The following is a 20,846-nucleotide window of genomic DNA, read 5'->3' as shown; positions in this document are numbered from 1 at the left end:
GGCAGGGGTGTCCTAGAGGAGCACAGGAGAGGGCACTAACCTCCCTAACTGCGGAGAAACTGGGAAGCGGAGCACTGGGGAATCACTTAGGGAGGAGGAACATTAACATGTATTGAGCACCTACTGTATGCCCCGCTCTAGACACTTAATGGTCACAAGTACCTAATGATTTTAGAATGTTTATCTACCTTGACTCAGTAAGGAAACAGGCTAGGAGAGGTTATGGAGGTCACACTGAGACAGATGGAACCTAAACCCAAGTCTCTTGGCCTGAGAATGGGGCAGAGAACAGAGGGACAGAGGCAGATAACAATAGAACCATAATATTTGAAACTGCAGGAGGACCTTGGAAGCCATCTCCAGCATCTTTATTTTCCAGGAGAGAAAACTGAGTCTCATAGAGACAAAGTTGCTTCACCAGGGTCTTGTTCCACTTGGCCCAGGGCTCTCCCCACCCCACCAACACATACCCAGAGATGCCGAGGGGCATTTTTACCCCACACAGAGCAGCAAGCACTCCCAGGGCCCCTCAAGTCCAGCCTTTCCTGTACCCCCTCCACCTTCCTGCTCCCTCCTCTGGCAAAGGAGCTCTGTTGACTGGGAGCAGCAGACTGGGGATATTTTTAATCCCCTTCTGTGTACCTGAGAGAGTCAACAGGCCAGAAACCATAGCCCTGACTTTCCTCTTGTTCCTTCACACTTGGGCCTCAAACCCTGCCTAGGCCTTGCCCTCAGCACAGTGCCCGGCATGTGGCAGGCCGTCATGTCTGAAACCTGAACAAGTAAATGGTTCAAGCATCCCTGTCCCTTGTGGCAGGGACCCCAGGCACAAGGTGGGGCCTCTGAGCCACTCCTGTAACTCTGCCAACAGTCCCTTTGTTCTTCCCTCTCCACAGGCAAAGAACAGAAGGAGACCAACATTGAATCCATGAAAATGGAGGCAAGTGTTTTCCTCACCCCCAGGGGCTCTGTGGATCCAGATTCTAGAAGAAAGCCACGCCTCTGCCGCCCCCGCCCCACTGTGGCGAGTGTGTGGGATGGGGGTAGGAGGGTGGGCCCCCCTTCTTTACTCATCCCTCTGTGAGGAGAGGAAGTGGGTGTGGGGTTGGAAGTCCCCCAACAAGGCAGCTAGCTCATCCTCCTCCAGAGACCAGGCGCCTCCCCACGCGGTCTGTGTCCGTGAGTGCTCACCCCACCGTGCGCATCCCTCGCTTCTCTAGCCTGGGCAGGGCTTGCCCAGCGCTCCCAGGGCTGCCATCTCTGGCCGGGAGCCAGACTTTCCATGTGCCATGCGAGGGGAGTGCCTCCTCAGCCCCCGCCAGGAGGAATACAGCCTGCAGTAGGGCTGTCAGTGCCCACCTTAATGCCTCTCTGTGTCTGTCATCTCTCTGTCCTAGGGCTCCCGGGGCCGGCTGCGGGGTGGCTTGGGCTGGGAGTCCAGCCTCCGCCAGCGGCCCATGCCGCGGCTCACCTTCCAGGCGGGGGACCCCTACTACATCAGCAAGCGCAAGCGGGACGAGTGGCTGGCACGCTGGAAAAGGGAGGTGAGGTGTCTTCTGGCCTGGGTCCCAGCCTGTCCCACCAAACTGGAAAACCATAAGTTAGCTTCAGCCGCCCTCTGGGAGTGTGGTCAGGCCCTAGCTGAGCCTCAGTCTCCCCTCAGATTAACCTCTAGAACTTAGAGGGAACTGCGTGATCCCTCTGTGGTGACTGGTTCATTTGTTCTCTCAGCCAATGTTCGCTGAACGCTTACTGTATACCTGGCAGTGTACTAGGCTCTGTGCATATATTGTCCCTACCCTTGTGTGGAGTTGACATTGTGGACAGAAAACAAAGAAACAACAGGCTGATATAGAAGATAATAGAGGCCGGCTTTAGGCAGGGTGGTCAAGATGGGCCTCCTGGAAGAGGTGACATTTCAGTTAAGATCTAAAGGAAGCAAAGAGCTGGCTGTGTGCAGCACAGGGTGGGGGAGAGTGCTCTAGGCAGAGGAAACAGCACCTGCAAGGCCCTGACTTGTTTGGCCCAGGGTGAAAAGAGCGAGGGAGGAAGAGGCCACAAGTGGCTGGAGAGGCAGGCCGGGTCTGGCCAAAAGCTGGGTTACTTCTGAGTGTTCCGGGAAGCCACTGAAGGTTTCTAAGCAGAGGCATGATTTGATGTGGATTCACACGGCGACAGTGGAGACAGAGAGGACAGCTTGGGGATGTATTCTGGAAGTAAAATCAGTAGGGCTTGCTGATGGATGGGCGGGGCAGGGCAACATGCGCTCAAGGAGGACTCCAGGGGCCGGCCTGAACCCCTGGAGAGGGCGTGCATTGGCTCAGATGGAAGGCCAGCGGGACAGGTGTGAATGGGGAGGTGCCCGGAGTGCGCGGCGGGGCAGTCGGGGCTGCAGAGGTGAAGGTGGGCGCAAGAGGAGAACTGGCGTTTACACCCACGGGGACTGAGGGGCTCACCTGGGAGAGAGGGGAGAGACAAAGTCCCAGAATCGGAATCGTGTCCACAGAAACCCCAACAATTATGCCGCATAGAGAGGAGTGGCAACCATGGGGACTGAGAGGGGATGCTGAGAAGGGGCCAGGGAGGAAGGCAGGCAGGAGTGGTGTCTCGGGAAGCAAGAGGTTTTCCTGGGAGAGCGTCTGCCCAGCCCTGTGGAAAACCGAACTCCCGGAGACATGCCCATGGCATTGGACAACCTGGAAGGAGCTGGTGACTTTTCAGAGAAGCTTCTGTGGGGGCTGGGGGTGGGGGTGGAGGGGAGCAGCCCTTGGAGGGCTTCAGCTGCTGACGGAGGTAAGGAAGCAGAGGCAGAGACCCAGGAGGGACATCGCTCCCCCAAGCACTGTGTGTTGATTAGTGGAGAAAGGGGGGTACAGAGAGAAGGGAAGGGGGTGGTGACCCACCTGCACCAGGAAGGGAGCGGAAACTGCCACTGCCAGAACTGCCACCACGTGGGGCACTTCACCTTGGCTCTCGTTTCATCTTTACCCCAGGCCTCTGAAGGAAGGTGGTCTCCTCAGTCACAGTGGAGAGCTTGCCCTGGAGAAAGCGTCAAACAGGCGGAGTTCGCCTGCTTGACTGTTTCTAGTTCCTGTAGGATCCAGGAAGGCAGCAGTAATTCTCCAGGAAGAGCCTGGAAGAAGGATACCCCGTCTGAGGTCTGGGGCAAGAAAGGCACTTACCCCTGAGCAGGGAAGTGTTGTCTTCGGGATGGAAATACTCCGGAACCTACAGAGAGGGCTGTGCTTTTTCACTCCTCATCATGTGCCATGTTTCTGCCCTTGCTTAGCCCTGGGGCAGGAAGCTGAGATATCGTGACTTCTAGATCTGGAAGAGCTTTTAGAAATTCTGTGCTTCTCAAACTGTGCTCCCTTGAAGAGGCAGTAGGGAGTCCTGACCTCAGTTACAATGAAAAAAAGGGATATTTTCTCCACTCACAGCAAAAATTAAGATAATGGATACATTTCTCAATTTTAAGTTTTCTATTAAAATTTAAAAAGACTTTTCATATTATGGCTGGGCACAGTGGTTCACAGCTGTAATCCCAGCACTCTACACGGCCGAGGCGGGAGGATAGCTTGAGCTTCGGAGGTCTGAGCAAAAGTGAGACCCTGTCTTTACTAAAAATAGAAAAATTAGCCAGGCATGGTGGCTGCGCCTAATAGTCCCAGCCACTGGGGAGGCTGAGGCAGGAGGATCACTGGAGCCCAGGAGTTTGAGGTTGCTGTGAGCTACATGATGTCACTGCACTCTAGCCAGGGTGATAGAGCAAGACTCTGTCTCAGAAAGAAAAAGACTTTTAATATTATGAACATTTCTAATGTTCACAGAAATAGAGAGTAATATAATGAACCCCCATGCATCTATCACCTGGCTTTGACAACTTGTCAAAAAACTTTTCTAGTAAATCTTCAGCCCTTGGCATCTGCTTCCCCACACCCACAATGAGTATTAACAGAAAAACTAAAAAGTTGATTTAATTTAAAATATTTTTGGTATGTGTGACTTGCAGTGTGGAGCCCTCCAAACAAAACATTTTCTGCTAGAAAGATTGTTCCTTATTTACATGCTGTGAGCAAAGATGCCCATAAAGACTCCAGTACAAGTTTTAGGACTACTGATCACTCATTTTCAGACTTGGGGACTGGGGCTACAGGGTGATGTGTCAGGCCGCAAGCTCACACAGCAAATTGGGAACAGGGCTGGAATGGAACTGGAGTTCAGGCTTCCCGCGCCTATGAGGGGCCTGGCTCCTGGACGTCATACTCGTCCTGGGCTGTGCCGGGGGCTGGGGAAGGGCTGGCTGCAGGTGTCAGGAATGGTGGGAAAACACAGGCAGCTTTCAAGATTCCCAAGTCCCCTTCAGACTCAACAGTAGGAACAGTTGCCATCAGGCCGGTTTCTAAGTGGGGTCCACAAAAGTATGGAAATCTACTCTCTTTTCTCAGTCCCATCTTAGTTCCTTGGCATTTGACCCTTGCTTGTGAAATTGCCTCCCTAGGCCTTCCTGACATCCCTGCAGGTTCTTCCCGCCTCCTTCAGCTGCGTCTCCTTAGCAGCATCCTCTGCCCGTAACTGTGGGCTCCACAGATCGCCGCCCCCACCCTCTGCCAGTGTTGATCTACTTACCACTTATCTACTCTCCTGGATCCAGCTACATGCCCTCCTGCCAAAACAGACCCCTCCCCTCCTAACCAGCCACCGCCTTCAGTGCTCAGCTCCCACTGTTTCCCAGGCGATGTCACTTGAAGGTCCAGCCAGCACTTCCTAATCTCAGAATACCACACCTACTTTTTAATTCATGCGGGGTATCTTTACTGAGCTGACTACCAGAACTCTCCATGTCTGGGCACCATGTATGATACAGGGGCTACCGGAAGCATAGAGATTCCTCTTTATCCCAGGAGAGGATGAGGCTTACGGCACCTGCAGGAAGAGCACTGCCCTGAGCAGGGGGCTCAGACTTGTTCTGCCTGGGGTCATCCACACATCAGCAAGAGGTGGCTTTTGGCTTTTAAAGGATGAACTGGAATTTAGGGAAGGGGAGGGGAAAGGCATTTCAGAAGGAGGTGTACAGCACGTACAAAGGTCCTGAGGCATAAAACAGTGTGGCCTTTTCGGGAATGGAAGCATAGGATGGGGTGTGGGCTGAGAGTAGCAGGAAGTGTGGCTGGAAGGTGGGGTTGGGCCAGGGCCTGAAGGACTTGTGTGCCCGGCTGCAGAGCTGCCACCAGACCCTAGCCTGAACCTGCCCCTTCCCCTAGTCTGTGTGCCCCACCTGGGGGGCTTCTTCCCTCAGAATGCACCCCCTGGGGCCGGGCACGGTAGCTTACGCCTGTAATCCTAGCACTCTGGAAGGCCGAGGCGGGCGGATTGTTTGAGCTCAGGAGTTTGAAACTAGCCTGAGCAAAAGCGAGACCCCGTCTCTACTAAAATTAGAAAGAAATTAATCAGACAACTAAAAATATATAGAAAAAATTAGCCGGGCATGGTGGCGCATGCCTGTAGTCCCAGCTACTGTGGAGGCTGAGGCAGGAGGATCGCTTGAGCCCAGGAGTTTGAGGTTGCTGTGAGCTAGGATGACGCCACGGCACTCTAGCCTGGGCAACACAGTGAGACTCTGTCTCAAAAAAAAAAAAAAAAATGCACCCCCCAGTTTAATTTCCTTTTCCTTTGACCACCCTTGTCAGTGAGACCGTGGTTATTGAGTGAGGCCTACTCTTTACTTTTCTGTCCACCCAAGATCACCAACCTCCCCAGGCTTTTCCCCTCCAAATTTTAAGACTTAGAATACACAAAATGAGTCAAATTTAAAATAAGTGGATGAGGAAATGAGACATTTTCTCCATCCCTGGGGCCGACATGGGAATTCCTGCTGGAGCTGGGAAGCCGTTGTCTTCTGTCTGTTCCACCTCCTATTCCTGTTCCTTCACCTGTTTACTAGTCTTCTTATGGATTAACTTCTGCTTTAATCATGCCCAGCCCTGCTACAGAACCTACAATGGCTCCCCATTGTCCCCCTGTTGGTGTCAGGTATCCTCTGGCTGCTTCTCAAGGCTTCAACCCTGTGACCTCCACAGTCAATCCACCCCACTTCACTGCGATTCTCCAATAGTAAGGTTCCTTATGAGGGACCAGTCTCCCCTTTGCCCTTGCCATGCTCCTTCCTTCCTCCCTGCCTTTGTTCCTGCTGTGCTTTCTGCTATCCATGGGTTGAGGCCAAGAGCTGCTGCCTCTTCCAGGAAGCTCTCCAAGATTTCTCCAGTCCACACTGACCTCTTCCTTTCTCAGAACCCGGGTAGTCCCTGCTGTTAATATTGTTGGGTTTAGCACTCAATTATATTTCATGGGGTATTTTTCACTATTGCTTACGTGTTGATCATGTCTTTCCCTGTCATGCCTAACCGGATGCTGGGCAGGGAGAGCAGGCTCAGTGAATACCTGTTGATTGGCTAAGTAGTTGAGAGGTTGGTGAATGGGGGACCCCTTCCCTGGGAGCTTGGGCCCTTGCATTTCCACATGACAAGGACCTAAGCCCTTGGTCTTCAGGTGGTTTTTCCAGGGGTGCTGACAGGTGTACCTGGAAAATGGCCTGGGGGCCGGGGACCGGTGCGAGAAGCCTCCCACAGATAAAGTGATGCCCAGAGTCCCAGGAACATCCCCTGTGTTCCTGCTTGAGCTGAGAACCTTCCTTGGCCTGGCAGAGCCAGCCCCAGCCCAGGCGGTGGGGAGGACACAGGTGAGGCAGTTCTTCCTCCCAAAGAAGAGCAATTCCTGCGCTCCTCTTCCTCATAATAAGCAGGACAAAACGGACCCTGAGGGAGCGCTGTAGGTTTAGGAAGGGCTTCTCACCAGTCACTTCCTTGGTCCTGGCTACAGCTCTGCAAGGTGCAGGGACCTAGGGTAGGTAGCTGGGACGTCACCTAGCCAGGGAAGGTTGCTGACTCCCAGCTTGTATCACTGCTTATGGTTTTAGAACTCAATTATAGCCCATCGATGTTATGACTCTCTCATGAATCTCTTCACCCCAACCAGATTCTAAATTACTACAGGGCAGGGAAACCATGTCCTACTGTTCTAGGATCTGGTCTGTTTCCTGGCTCCCAGCCTGCAGGTAGAAACTCTCAACTCATGCATCCTTACACTTATTAGATGCTTAATAAATATTAAATAGTGATGCTAACAATTAATCTGTGGCCCAAATTTCATAGTCTCTCCTCCCTTCCCCCTCCTGCCCTCTGCCATACCTGGCCCCATCTGCCCCAGGCTGCCTAGCAGGAAGCAGGAGCCTCACATTGCTGAAGGGCAGGGTGCTGTTTACTGTGACCTTTGGAGGCAAGTTCAAATGCTGCCTTAGGTGAGGTCCCACTTACTGGATGGGAGACCTTGGACATCAATTAACCTCAACCCCAAGCTGAGGGCCCAGCTCTGGGGGTAGACTAGGCTGTACTCCGCTATCCTGGGTGTGTCTCATCTCTGTGATAGCAGCACTCACCAGTTTGTTTTCTGCCTCTACCCAACTAGAGCTTGTTAAATGCAGGCACTCCAGGCACCTCTGCCCCCAGGGCTGGCATGTGGGAGGTCTGGGGTAAAAGAGCCCTGAATGAATAAATAATTCTAAACCCAGAGTTGTGTGATTAATAAGGTAACGCACAACATTTAAAGCTCCTATCACAGAGCTACCATATAATGGGAGTTTGATAATCTTTTAAAAATTATTTTAAATTACGTAAGTATTACACAAACACATTCTTGTATCTACCCTCTCCTGCAATTTTAATTCCCTTGCTAGAAGTACTTGATGCTGCCAGTTTGGTGTGTGTGTGTGTATATATATCATGATATTTTTCTATCCATGTATGTGTGTAAATATATAATTTTGCCTCACAGGTTTGTTTGTTTTTAATTTTCCTTTTACATAAATGGAACCGCACTGCAGTTTTGTTTTACAGCCTGGTTTTTCACTTACAATAAGTCTGGGCAATCTAGCCACATAATTACTATTATATGCCACCATATGGATTACCATGATTTTATTTAGCCATTCTCTTATTGGTGGGCATTTATGTTGTTTACGATTTTACTGTCTAAGCACTGCAGCAGTGACCATCCTTGGTCATGCCTCTTTGTGCATCTGTTTCTCTAAGATAGATAACCTAGGAGGAAAAAGGCCAGGTTGAAAGGAATATGCATTTTGCGTTTTATAAAATCTGCCAAACTGTCCTCTAAAAAGGGCAGTGCCGATTTATGCTCCCGTGAACAGGGTACAAGAAGACTTCCACCTTTGCCAACATCAATATTTTGATAATCAAATGGGTGGTAAAATGGTATCTTGTTATGATTTTAATTGGCATTTCCCAGATAATAAGTGAGGTTGAACGTCCTTTCATGTTTATTGGCCATTTGTGCTGCTGCTTCTGTGAGCTTAGTAAATGTTGCTTCCTCTGGCTTTACAGCCCTGCAGTCTCAACAGACTGTGCTTCCTGTCCGCTCTGGGAAGAACAGCCTGTGAATGTCCAGAGGGTCACCTCCTGCTGTGCTATATTCCATTTAATAAGCAGTCACTCCACACCTACTAAGCAGGGGGCCCTTGTGCTAGGGGCTTTGGGAAGGAGATGACTAAGGTATGATCTCCTGGGCTTCAGTCTGGTTCAGGAGACTTACAGGGAAAGTGGCAACTAGACCCAATAAGGGCTAGAACCAAATTATTAGCCAAGTGTATGGGTAGCAGTTTTAGGGTATCCGGACCTGCAGACATTCCTCACCTATTTGCCACACCTGACCTTTTGCAGGGTGGCCTCAAAAATAACATCACCCTTGAAGGAAATGATGGCATTTGGAGCAGGCACAGCAAGTATACTTTACCAAATGGCTGAACGTGTTCTAAAGGTGCTCCTATGACAGCCTGTAATCAGTAGTGACTTCCAGGGCTGGCCTTTACCAGAGGCTGTGAAAATTGTCACAAATGGACCCTCCAATTGTCCTTTAAGTGGACGGGCTGTTTGCACACAGGAGTATTTAGTTCTTCTGGGGCACAGAGAATAACCCCCCACTTTTTTAGAGGTGAGAAAGTAAGAGGTGGGGGGTTCAGGCTAGTAACTTGCCCAGGGTCCAGCTTCTGGCCCCAGCGAAGCCTAAACTAGGGAAAGGGGTATTGAACCTTACTGAGCCTCTATTAATACTTTACATCAGGCACTATGCCAAGACCATTCACTTGCACCACAATCACAAAATATAGTATCTGCATTTATCGTAAGAAGTATTTTTTTGCAATGTCTGTGTTCTTTATTTCAAAGGATAGCACCATCATCCTGTAGTACCCAAGGCAGAAGTCTAGAATTAACCTTGACTCTTCTAACTCTCATACTTTCTAATTCAACCTTATAATAAGTATTTTTAATCCCCATTTTACTATTAGATAACTAAGATTTCCCTAGGTAAGTAGGTTAGAACCACATGGATATCCTTATGGAGAGGTCCAACGGGCAAAACTAGACTCCAAATCTCATGCTGCTGCTTTTGTGCACCCAGATGCCTCAACTACCATCCAGTTTTCCTGGTTTCCAGTCTTGGGCTGTTAGGAAATTAAAGTATGGGTTTAGAAAAGACAGAGAGAGCTGGCCTGGCCTTCCACTTCCTGGGCTGCAGTTGTTCAGGATGCTCCCATGCCCATCTTTGGGAGGTCTGGGTCATTTTTGGCCCTCATGACCAGTCCCTCCCTGCTTCACTCATGTGGTCCTGAGCCCTTGAATTGTTGTTTTTTCATGACCCTGTGTACGATGTGAAATTGGATTAGGAGACGGCTGGAATGAGATTCAGGAGGCCTGGTTTCTGGTCTCAGCTTATTAGCTGATCAATTTGAGGAGATCTTTCTCCTCTCTGCACTTTAGGTTCCTGGTTTGTAATGTGACAGAAGTAGACTAGAAGACCCCAGAGAGTCTACGATTTCGTAATGGTTGGGGGAGGGCTGGAATCATGATCAGCGGCTCCCTTTGTCACCTAGACTACCTTGTATATAAATTCTAAATTAAATATGTGAGCGAATTCTCAGACCTCACATATATATGCCTCTTCTAGAGGCACATAAATAAAGCATCCTTACGAGAACTCTTTTAAAAAAGACTTTCATAAACTTCATGTGTTTGGTGCTCGGGCCTGGCTTTGCTGTCCTCTTCACTTCCTCCTCAGTTGTTTCATGCCCGGATCAGAAAGGTAAAACAGGGCGCTCATCTGTAGACACCTAGGTCTAGATAGGAAGGAGGGGCTTGAGCTGTCTCTGGAAGGTGAGGTTGCAGAGTGTGTCCACCACCTGATGCGAAAGTCTTCCTTAGGTCAGGAATCGCCATCCCTATTTCTGGCTCTAGCCACCATCTACCTGCAATCTGCCCCTTACTGGTAGTTTCCTTTTCATCCATCACATAATCATTCATTACTTCAAAGAGTTGTCAAACATTTACTGAGCAGATACTGCATGCTCAGCCTTTAAGATACTACCATGTGTGTCTAGGTATCCACTATGTTCCAGCATTTTCCAGACACTAAGGAAACAAATGGAAAGGGATGTCAAAATTCCACCCTGGGATCCCATCCTCCCCTGCAAGAGGTAGGCAGGTAAATGAAGATTGTGCTGTAGCCCCATAAGGGCTATTTTAGAAATGTCGGGGGGAGGGTTGTTTGTTTTTCATTTTTAGAGACACGGTCTTGCTCTTTCACCCAGCTAGAGTGCAGTAATGCAATCATAGCTCACTGCAGCCTCAAACTCCTGGGCTCAACTGATCCTTCCACCTCAGCCTCCCAAGTAGCGAAGACTACAGGCACATACCACCACGCCTGGCTAATTTTTAAATTTTTTGGTAGAGGTGGGTCTTGCTATGTTGCCCAGGCTGGTCTCAAACTCCTGGCCTTAAGTGATCCTCCCACGGTGGCCTCCCAGAGTGCTAGGATTACAGGCATGAGCCACCACACCCTGCCCCTATTTTAGAAATATTAACAGTGAGACTTGGAGAGCAACTACCTAACCCTGCCCAAGGACCTCAGGGGAGGCTGTGCCAAGGGAGGACATTGTGTGGGCCTTTGGCTGGAACAGGAGCTTGCCTGACAGGGACAGTTGGGAGAAGGCATGGATTGGTAGGTGGTCAAAGTAATCCTCTAGGAGTTTGGAGTCTAGGTCTCCTCGACATTTCTTGTGTATTTAGGTCAACTTTTAGAGGCATTTCCATAGCACTTCCTATGGGGCTAGCAAAGGAGAAGACATAATGACTAATGTTCTGTCTGCTTTAAAGACTGGGCCACTTGTCAGGGAGGCCCCAGGGATGTTCAAGCTTGGGGTAATTTGCTGGACTCTCTGTGACTCTTTTAAGGAGCCCAATGCATTAGTTGAAGGAGTTAATGGACCAGACCTCAGTACTTCCTACTATTACACAGTAATTCAGTACTTACTAAATACGCTGGGTTGGGGGCAGGGAGGCCAATTGGACACAGCCCTGTCCCAGAGGCACACATTGCGAAGTGGAGGAGGCGCAATGTTCACAACAAGCCCCAGGGGCAGGCAGAGCATGGGGCTTGCTCTGTTCTCCTGGTACCAAGAACAGAACACAAACCATGGAGGAGGATGAGAGCTGCTTCTGGGGACTCTGGGGAAGCTTCCCAGAGGAGGCGGCATCCTTTGGGAATTTCAGTAAGTGTGAAAGAGGAGGCCTTTCAGGAAGAGGAACTACCGAGGGCAAAGAGAAGGAGGCATGATGCTTCTGGGTTGTCTAGGAAACAGCAAGAGATCTGGTAACCAGGGTGCAGGGGGTTGGGGAGGATGTGTAAGAAGAGATAAAACTAGAAAGAAAGATGGTCAGATCATCAATAGAGAGAAATTTAGGCTTATTCTGCAGTGGGGAACAGAGATGTGGGAGAATTGGACGTGCATTTTAGGAAGACAACCCTGGCAGCACTGTAAGCTGCCCAGAGGGGAAGTTTAGAAGCAGGACCAGGTAGGAGGGCACTACATTTGCCCTTGACTGGGGGTCGAGGTAATGGGAGGCAGACTTGAAAGAGATGCTAGGACTGGTCCTGGCTGCAGGGAAAGGAGAAACCTGCTTGGTACTGGGGGCTGGACTGGGGGAGTCATTATCTGAGACGGGGAATCCTGGAGGAAGAGTAGGTTTGGGGCAGGAAGGTGACGGTGAACTTTTTTGTTTTCTTAAGGCTGTATTTTGATAAGTAGAAGTTTTTAATTTTAATAAAGTCCAATTTATCCATTTTTTTTCTTTCATTAGTGTGTATATGTGTGTGTATGATCTCTTAAGAATTTTCTGCCTACCCCAAGGTCATGAAGGTATTTTGTTAGGAGGGGTTTTGGACGAGCTGCTTCTGAGAAGTTGGCAGGTTGGGGAGAGGTTTAGTGGGCAGCTCAAAAGGTAGGTCTGGACTCTGACTGGAGAGCCCTCCACGTGGAGGGGATGTGCAGGCAGCAGAGCAGGGAGAGAAGAGCCCAGAACACAGAAAGCAGCCCCATGTGGAGAGGACCAGGACAGGAGGGGCAGGGACACGGAGCTTTGGGAACAGGTGGCCAGCATCTGTGAGGATCTCTTGAACCAATTAGGGGACTACTGAGCCCTCCTCACCTATCTGTGGAGCCCTTTTCAACCTCCATCAAGTCCCTGAGGCCACCCCTCACCCTTTACCTCTCAATGTGCACTCCCTCCCATGCCAGCGCACGGGGCGTGCATGTGCATGTGTGTGTGCACGTGAATTTTACCGTGTTTCTCACTTGCCATTCTTCAATAGCAACTCTTCCCAGATGCCATCTGACTCTTCCCCTATTCCTCTTTAGTCAATGAATGGCGGGCAGCATAAATATTATCTTCACTTCCAACTCAGATGGATTGTACAAAAACAGGAAAAACAGCTCTGTCTCCCGTGTATTTGATTCTAGATACCATCTGAAAGGCAGCTTTGTTGGGCAAAAAACAAAAATTGAATCAAACTTGTTTTATACATACCAAAAACACTGTTAGAATTCAGTGTTTCTTAAAGGGTAGTTTGCGTATTACCCTAGCAGAACTGCCTGGGCGATGCGGTAAGCAGGCACGTTCCTGGGCCCTGTCCGTTCTGAACCTACTGAAGCAGAGTCTCTGGGGTGGCAGCTGTGAATCTGACTTTCTGGCTGCACCCTGCATGATTCTGGGGCTTCCTAAAGTGTGAGAACCACCAAGCTTCAGACGATTAGAAGTAAAGCAAATCTGGCCCAGAAGGGACTCCAGACAGATGCACTGGCAGATTTATCTAGTATATCACCTACTCCTGGGGTCTCACTGCACATCACAGGTACCTACCTGGGAGTTTTGTTTGTTTTGTTGAAACACCACTGCCTGGGTCAGATTAATCACATCAGGAATTTAGTGATGGCCCTGGCATGTGTTGTTTCCAAAGCTCTCCAGGTAATTCTGACGTACAGCCCAGGTGGCCACTAGAGTGATGAGCTGAGGAAGAAGTCTGGGCTCTAAGGCAGGCAGACCTAGGGACAGTTTCCAAACAGGGTGTGTGTAGGGGGAGCAGACCGGAAAGGCCTTGGTACAGGAATTTAAATTTTTCCTTTTGGATGGAGATGGCAGGGTTCCCGCTGTGTTCAGCAATGGTTGCCCCCATGCGGGTCTACTGGGCTCCTCCTGAGTCTCCCATTGGGACCCTGAAACTTGAGAGGGTCTGCATGCCAGAATCTGAATGCTGGTGCCTTAGGCCCCTCCCTTTGACCCCTGCAGCCTGGGGAAGGGTGGGGAGAACAGGCCTGGCTGTTAAGGTTAACAGGTTCCTTTCCGCCCATACCCACCTTAGGATAAAATTAACACTTCTGTCCGGTTTCTAAAGCAAAGTGACAACATCGACATGCCCTAAAGCAAACTTGTCACCAGGTTCTTTCTACCTCTCATATGTCAGCCCCTCCTGACTTCCTTTGATCTTACCTGTAATATTTAGCAGATACTTGCGGTGCCATTATGCTGGTTAGGAAACCAACATCCAAAGAAACTAGGTGGTTATTTAGGGTCTTGTCAGCAGCTATAAGGCCCTGCTCACCCCAAGACCCCACAACCCCACCAGTTGGATTTCCTGGCAAGGGGCAAGTGAGGCCTGGGGTCGGGTCACATGGCATCTCTGCCCCCTGCCCTGCCCGCCCGGCCCCCAGACTCACTTGCAGGTGGAACCGTGCAGACCCCGATGTTCCAGGTTAGGGGATGAAAGCGACCAGGAAGGAAGAGGTGTGTCTGTGGAGAAGGCTTCCCTGTACGGAGCAGACCTGGAGCTGTAGGGAAGAGAAGGCAGGTGGGCGCAGTGAGGAAGCAGCAGCCGCTGAAGCTGCAGAAGCCTCATGGCAGATCTGCCGAGTCGCAGCTGCCCAGCGTACACCAGTGGGGAAGTACAGGGCTCCCTGGGAGAGAATGGGGGCGCCAGGTGGGATGAGGCCTGCTTGGGACAAAGGTCAGGGATCAGCGAGGAGGGGCTTTCGAGGAGGTGGGCTCCCCCACCCTGCATTTTGCTCTCTTGACCGGAAGTTCAATATTCAGAAGAATTTATCTAATGTGAGTGTTATCAACACGACAGCCCCCTCTCACACTCCCCTCCTTAACAGATATGCATAAGGCGGTGCTTATGTTTTCCTGCCCTTCATCTGCCAGGGAGCTAATGCAATTGCAGATTCCCTCCAAAATCTGGCCTGGGAGGGAAAAACCTGGGAGGCTGTGCCCATTCCAACTCCAGCCTCTCTCATCTTCCCTTGAGTCTTCGTGCCTCTCCGGATCCCAGCCTCCCCAGATGTCCTTCGGCACACGTAGAAAACATCTCTACCGCATAATTTACCATCTATTTGCATGCTGTCTTGAACGAGGGCTGTGGTTTCATGTGTGGTGGGTCTTGGGTGCACAATTAGGCTGTAGCAGAAGCGCGGAGGCCCATCGCTTCCACCAGCCTACCTACTGCAGGTGCCCAGGGCTCACGAGCCTGCTGGCCCCGTGTTCAGGTGTGCCTCAGGCAGGCTGAGAGGTTGGCTCCAGGCAACAGCACAGCTTCCTTACGGGTCCTAAAACTAGACCCATGGCATTTGCCCAAATGCTGCTTCTCTCCCCAGACTCAGGGAGGAGGTTCTGCTGCAGGGCCCAGGTTTGGGGTGATGGTGTAGGGCCCAACCAGGCCAGCACACTGCAGTTGCCATGGTGACCCTTTTGCTTTTCTTCAGAAGGAGGATGGATTTCTCTTTCAACCCGAATCATCTGCCTGGGCTGCCACCATTCTGCACACTCTGGGAACCAGACTCCTGGCCCCTAACTTCCACATTCTGCCACAGAGGGCAGCTTGTCGAGAGCTTCGGCTTTAAATCACAATCCGGTGTCAGACGACAGCATGATCTGGCTTGAAAGGGGAACGGGAGGGAAAGGCCCAGAGGTGGGCCGCTCACCTTGGATGTGTGCAGGAGGGTGCACACCTCCCTCTCCTTCTGCCTGTCCCACCTCTCCCCAGACTACTTCCTCTTCCGTTAATGACTCTGATCCCTCAGGTGGGCTCAGTCCTCTCTAGGCCTCAGGTTTCTCCTTTGTAACAGAGACAGCCAGGGCTATCAGTGGTTTGCACACCTGGTTAGTATCTGAATGACCTAGGGAGGTTTTAATAGATTCCTCGGCCCCACCCTAAGTCTGCTGATCTACAGAGGTAGAGCCCAAGAATCTGTATTTTTAAAATCCTCCTTGGGTGATCCTGATGCAATTAAACCCAAGTGAGTTTGGGATTCTCCTGGCAAGATGATCTCTAGGGCCCTCATGGAAAGAAAAGGAAGCTCTGCTCTGTGCTGAGGACTGCCTGGCCCTTCTGGGTTCTCACGGGCTTCTAGAGAAACCCCTACAGGTTAGTCTTGTCAGAAAGCAGGTGCTTGCTTCCTGGGCATGCCGGCTAAGCCAAGACCAGGCTCCCATCTTTCCCTCTCAAGAGAAGCCAGGAGACAGAGAATGACAGGAAGGGGGGATGTTGCCATAACAACCAGCTCCTGGCAGAGGCCTCCCTTTTAGGGGCTGGTACTTCACCCCAGTCCTGGTGGTTTCCATGGAGATGGGTTACTGAGGGATGGGGGAACATTTGCCCCATTTAGAGCGTTAGCCAGGAGCTGCTAGAAGGCAGAAGCCCATCACTAGGTGGGATCCTTGGACCCCTGTCAACTTAGAGTCCTCCCAACATGGCCTCTGCTCTCCGGGTACACATCTGACACCTTCTCCCTGCTTAGTTGCTCTCTCTGCGACTGGTCTCCTTAGCAACAAGTCCTGCTAACTCCATGCTGTTGGCTCCGTGGCTATTTTTAGCTTCACTGCCAGCAACCCAGCCCTGGTCATTTGCTTGCAACCTCCATATGGATTTCAGGGGAATAGGAAAACAAAGATTTCTGGCCTCTTTTGGGAGCCCTAGACTGGGACCTCTTAGCAATTATTAGGATTGCTGCTATGAAAAGGATCTGCCCCCCAATTTGGAACTCGGGCAGTGGATTAGGCATGAGGCACCTGAGACACTGTTGCGTTGAGTTCAGCAAACACTGCTTTAATCCTCTATTATGTGTGAGGTGCTCTGGCCCACACCACTTCCATATGAAGCTGAATAAGATCCAGTCCCTGCCCTCTAGGAATTTTTAATCTGTGGGGGAGAAAGATGAGCACACAGTCACCTTCGTACATGGCAAAGCACAGACTGGCAGGTTCTAAGAGAGGCTTACAAAGTGCTATGGGAGTGTGGGGGGTGGGCAGGGAAGATAAGGGACAGTGGGGCAAGATAAGGGTGGGGGCGAGAGTGGCACTGTCCTAAAGCACTTTCTGTGATGATGGAAATGTTCTAAAATCTCTGCCATCCAACAGAGTAGCTTCCAGCCACATGTGGCTCTTGGACACTTGTAATGTGGCTAGTGTGACTGAGGAACTAATTTCCATTTGTATTTAATTTTAACTATTTTAAATAGCCATATGCAGCTAGTAGCTACTGTATCAGTGCAGGGCTAGAGAAACTTTCATGGTGGAGGCAATTGGAGGTAACTGGCGTAGGAGGATGGGCAGGATTTTGGCTGGTAGAGGTTGAGAGGCATTCCAGGAAGAAGGCAGGCGTGAGGAATACCAGGTGGGTGGGCAGAGTGGGCTTCGTGATATAACACGGAGGCCTCGAGATTCGTGGGGGCTTTTAACGTCATGCAGAGTGTTGACTGCTTGGCATTGAGGCTTTTGAGCTGTAAGCAGGACAGGTTCAGAACAGACATTTGTCCCAATCTCACCGCTCTTTGTCTGGATAAGGTTTCCCTGGTCCTGGGGCTGGTGAAAATATGTATGTGGCAGAAAATATGCAGTGACTTCATACATGTTGCTTTACAGATGGCTTTATAGAGATCATGGCTTCTCTGATATTGAGTAAAGGGATTCAGGTGATAAATATCCTGTGTGATGGCAGCAACATAACCTACCCTCATCCCGCCAGGACTGGATTTTATGACAGAGCATGCCACAGAGTGCTGAACTTTTGAGTTAAAACCAATCAGGCAGGAGTGGCCCTTCCCACCTGGACCTCCTGGTGTTTCTGCTCTTTGGTGGGGTATCATGGCCTCATGTCTCATCTCACTTCTGTGAGACTGGAAAGTCAAATTAACACACTTAGGATCATGTTCTTCAAAGACCCAGGAAAGCAGTACACACGAGAATGTTAAATTTACCAATTTATAACAGGATGTGTCCTTGCCACGCAGATCATAATATTTGTCCTGCTGTTTTCTGGCAACTTACTGGTATCAGAGTCATTGGAAAATGTAATTAAAATTAGAAGTTTGCTTGATGAATAGAGGATCAGGGCCGAGAGAGTCAGGTGTCCTTAAGAGGTATTTTCATCAGGCTTTGGCGGCCTGTTGGATCACTCTTGTCTGCCTGCCAAACAGGAACTGTGCCCTCTCTCTCAGGTCACCCTCTCTGCTGGACCACGCTAGATACTTCCTCTCCAGCATCTCTTTTAGGCTCTTGACATCCACCGTATCTTTTTTACATCCAGGAGTTCCTCATTTCAACATACTTTTATAACAATTCCAAGAACATGGCTTATTTTACATGACACTGCTATTTGAGGCTGGCTGTCTTTATCTTGGTAAAAAGACCTATCCTAGTAACTACACAGGGAGGGTTACTTTGGAAGGTCAAGGGCGTATGTGGATCCTTGAAAGGATCCTTGAAAGCTGCCGTGGTTTTTTTCCCCCTGACCTTTTACTAAAATCACCTCTGTCCTAGATCTTGGGGTCTTTTCTGCTTTGGGGTCTGACTGACCACAAAGAAGACACATCTCTGTTTAAGTGACTCATCATCTATAAAAGGGTAATGTTTCCTGTTTGCATAGTTACAGGAGAGGGAAGATGCCCTAGGTTGGTGAGGGGACACCTTTGAGACTAGGCTTCCTTTTGCTTAGATTGGGAAGTTGTGTGGAAGAGGTAAGATTTGACTGTAAAGAATAAGAACAAGGAAGTTTGACAGCAGGAGGAAGAGGCTACTATATTGTGGGCCAAGAGAAAGTGAATTGTTCTGGCCAGTACTGACACTTGGAGCCCTGGCCGTATGTGCAGGCACTGTTAGACTGAAGAAGTCCCAAGACCACAGAGGGTAGAGTCTGAGGTGCTCAGCCATGTTGTAACGGAAAAGGAGATGTCATAGATGAGCCAGAGTATCTGAAAGGAGCTGCCAAGCCATAATCAGAAGCTTCCTCTTGAGGCGAGGTCTGGGGTGAGGTCTCAGGTGGCCCATTCACTGGGCCTGGATGCTGAGGAAGGATCAGTGAGAGAAGCAACTAAGCAAGTCCTATTACATTCCTTAAGGGCTGGGAGTAGGTGGGAGGCATAAATTCAGGGTTTCTCATCCCTGCTTCACCAAGTGGATACCTTAATTGGGCTGAAAGATGGGTTAGAGCAGGAAGAGGCCTCTTGTTTTTTTGAAATGGCTCCTTTTCCTAGCTGCATGGATTCTGGGTCTCAGTCAGGGATGGGGGAAGTGTGGACCCCCAAGTTTAATAGGTAGAAGGCTGATTTGGAGGCCTCCTTCCTCTTCAGGGTTTGCTTGCTTTGATGGCCCCAAGAGGGACGGTGGGCTGTCCTTCACTTCAGCATCTCTTGACCTTATTATACCAGCACCTGTTCCAGCTGGTATGTCCCAGCTCACCGTGGCTGGGAGCCAGGCCCCTAGGGAGTTACCTCACTGTCCTTAGGAGATGCTGGTATTCCAAGGCCTGGGAGGGCTGAAGTCATCACTCCTGTTTTGCAGACGAGAAAACAGACTTCTTGGGGTTAATTAAGTGGCTTGTTCAAAGTCATGGTGGTAGAATCAGAACTCAAGTTCAGATCTTCTGACAAGCCAAACAGCCCTCTGTTGATGGGAGTTCCTCTGCTCTTCCTTCTTATTCATCAGGCAAACTGAAACCAGCCTAATCTTTCTAAGATACCCATTCATCTTGTCAGAAAACATGCAGTTATTCTTTACTGCTGCAGGATACATCCGTTGACACACCTGAAATCTTGCCATTATCCAGCTTTCTGTGCCCTTTAGCTTTCATGTACTAGGAGGCTGCAGGTGGGTGAGCAGTCCCTCCCTTCCCACCCTGGCAGCTCTTATCCCACCCATTCTCTGCCCAGTCTCTGCTCACTTCCACCTCACCTCTAACCTCTTTTATCTTTCATACCATTTTTTGTTGTCTTCCAAGCCATCCTGGCCAGCTCTCCTGGGTATTTGTTGCATGGCTGTCTTCACATGTTTGTTTTTCAGTGATCCTTTCTGTCTCTCCAAGTCCAGTGGAATCTTCAACTCCTTGAGGGCAGGGCCAACAAGGTCTGCTTCTTTATCTGATGCTACACCCAACCTAATGGAGGGCTGTGGGTGGAGGTTGCCGTCCGCCTTGAGGGGAGGTGCCTCTCCTCAGAAGGCTGCACCTGGAAGCCGCACCTGGAGGCCCCGGGAAGAGAGTAAAGTCTTCTTGATCTGCAGATGTTCGTGCCTGGGAATGAAGGAATTGCTGTACTTTAGAAGAAGCGCCCTCGCTCCCCCACCCCTTGCAAACTGTAAAATGAGAAGTCCAGGGAAGACCCAGAGTGACGTAGGGGCCCGGGGGACATGGCCAGGAAGAAGCTTTCAAAGCCTGAACTCCTCGAGCCATGCTTTTTAAGGCACCCTCTATCCACCTGTACTGTGGAGGCGGGAACGCCCCCCACCCCCCCACCTAGTTCTGAAGCCTCCCCGTTTCTGTGCGGGTGCCCTCCGTCACGCTCCGTCTGTATTCTCTGAGATTTCCTACAACTTCCTGGGCCTTGCCTCTTATCTGTAAGCTTTTTTTTTTTTGGTTGTGCTTCTGAGAAACTCACTTTTAACAACTTTCTCCCGGCTCTCCGAGACCGTCGGAAAACTCCGCTCTTCCTTCGCCCGGACTCGCGGCTCCCTCAGGGCTCGCAGCAGAGAGCCGCCCCTTCCCTCCCTGCGACCCTCCTCTCCCCCGCGGCTCCCCGCAGGCTCCCGGCCTCGGCCCCCGGCTCCGCGCTAATCTCTTCCAGAGTTGGGGGAGAGGGGGCAGGGCAGGCCCTTCCCGGGAGGCGGGAGCGCTTCCTTCTGCCGGGCCTGGGCGGGCCCTGGGAACGGGCGGAGGCCGGCCGCGCCCCCGGCCCCCGCGCCCCTCGGACCGGAGGAGAGGGGCTGGCCCACCGCCAGCGTCGGAGCGCCGGCCCCCTCCCCCGGCCCGCCCGCAGCCAACCAGGCACTCCAGCGGGGCCCACGTGACCTGGAGTTCTAGACAAAGAAAATGTTCCCTCCCTCCCCCCCATCGCCCCC

General features: G+C 50.8%; 1 protein-coding gene across 1 annotated transcript in view; it reads left to right on the top strand.

The window, feature by feature from the left end:
• DNMT3A (DNA (cytosine-5-)-methyltransferase 3 alpha) overlaps positions 1-20,846 on the top strand; it is a 94,895-nt gene that overhangs the window by 57,367 nt on the left and 16,682 nt on the right. Inside the window, exons 5-6 of the mRNA XM_012652545.1 lie at positions 897-940; positions 1,398-1,544. Coding sequence (XP_012507999.1) covers positions 897-940; positions 1,398-1,544 — 191 coding nt within the window. The remainder of the gene's footprint in view (positions 1-896; positions 941-1,397; positions 1,545-20,846) is intronic.

Source organism: Propithecus coquereli, unplaced genomic scaffold (assembly GCF_000956105.1).
Source record: "Propithecus coquereli isolate 6110/MARCELLA unplaced genomic scaffold, Pcoq_1.0 Scaffold39, whole genome shotgun sequence".
Taxonomy (NCBI): domain Eukaryota; kingdom Metazoa; phylum Chordata; class Mammalia; order Primates; family Indriidae; genus Propithecus; species Propithecus coquereli.
The sequence above is the reverse complement of the archived record's forward strand: the minus strand, read 5'-3'. Positions and strand labels throughout refer to the sequence as shown.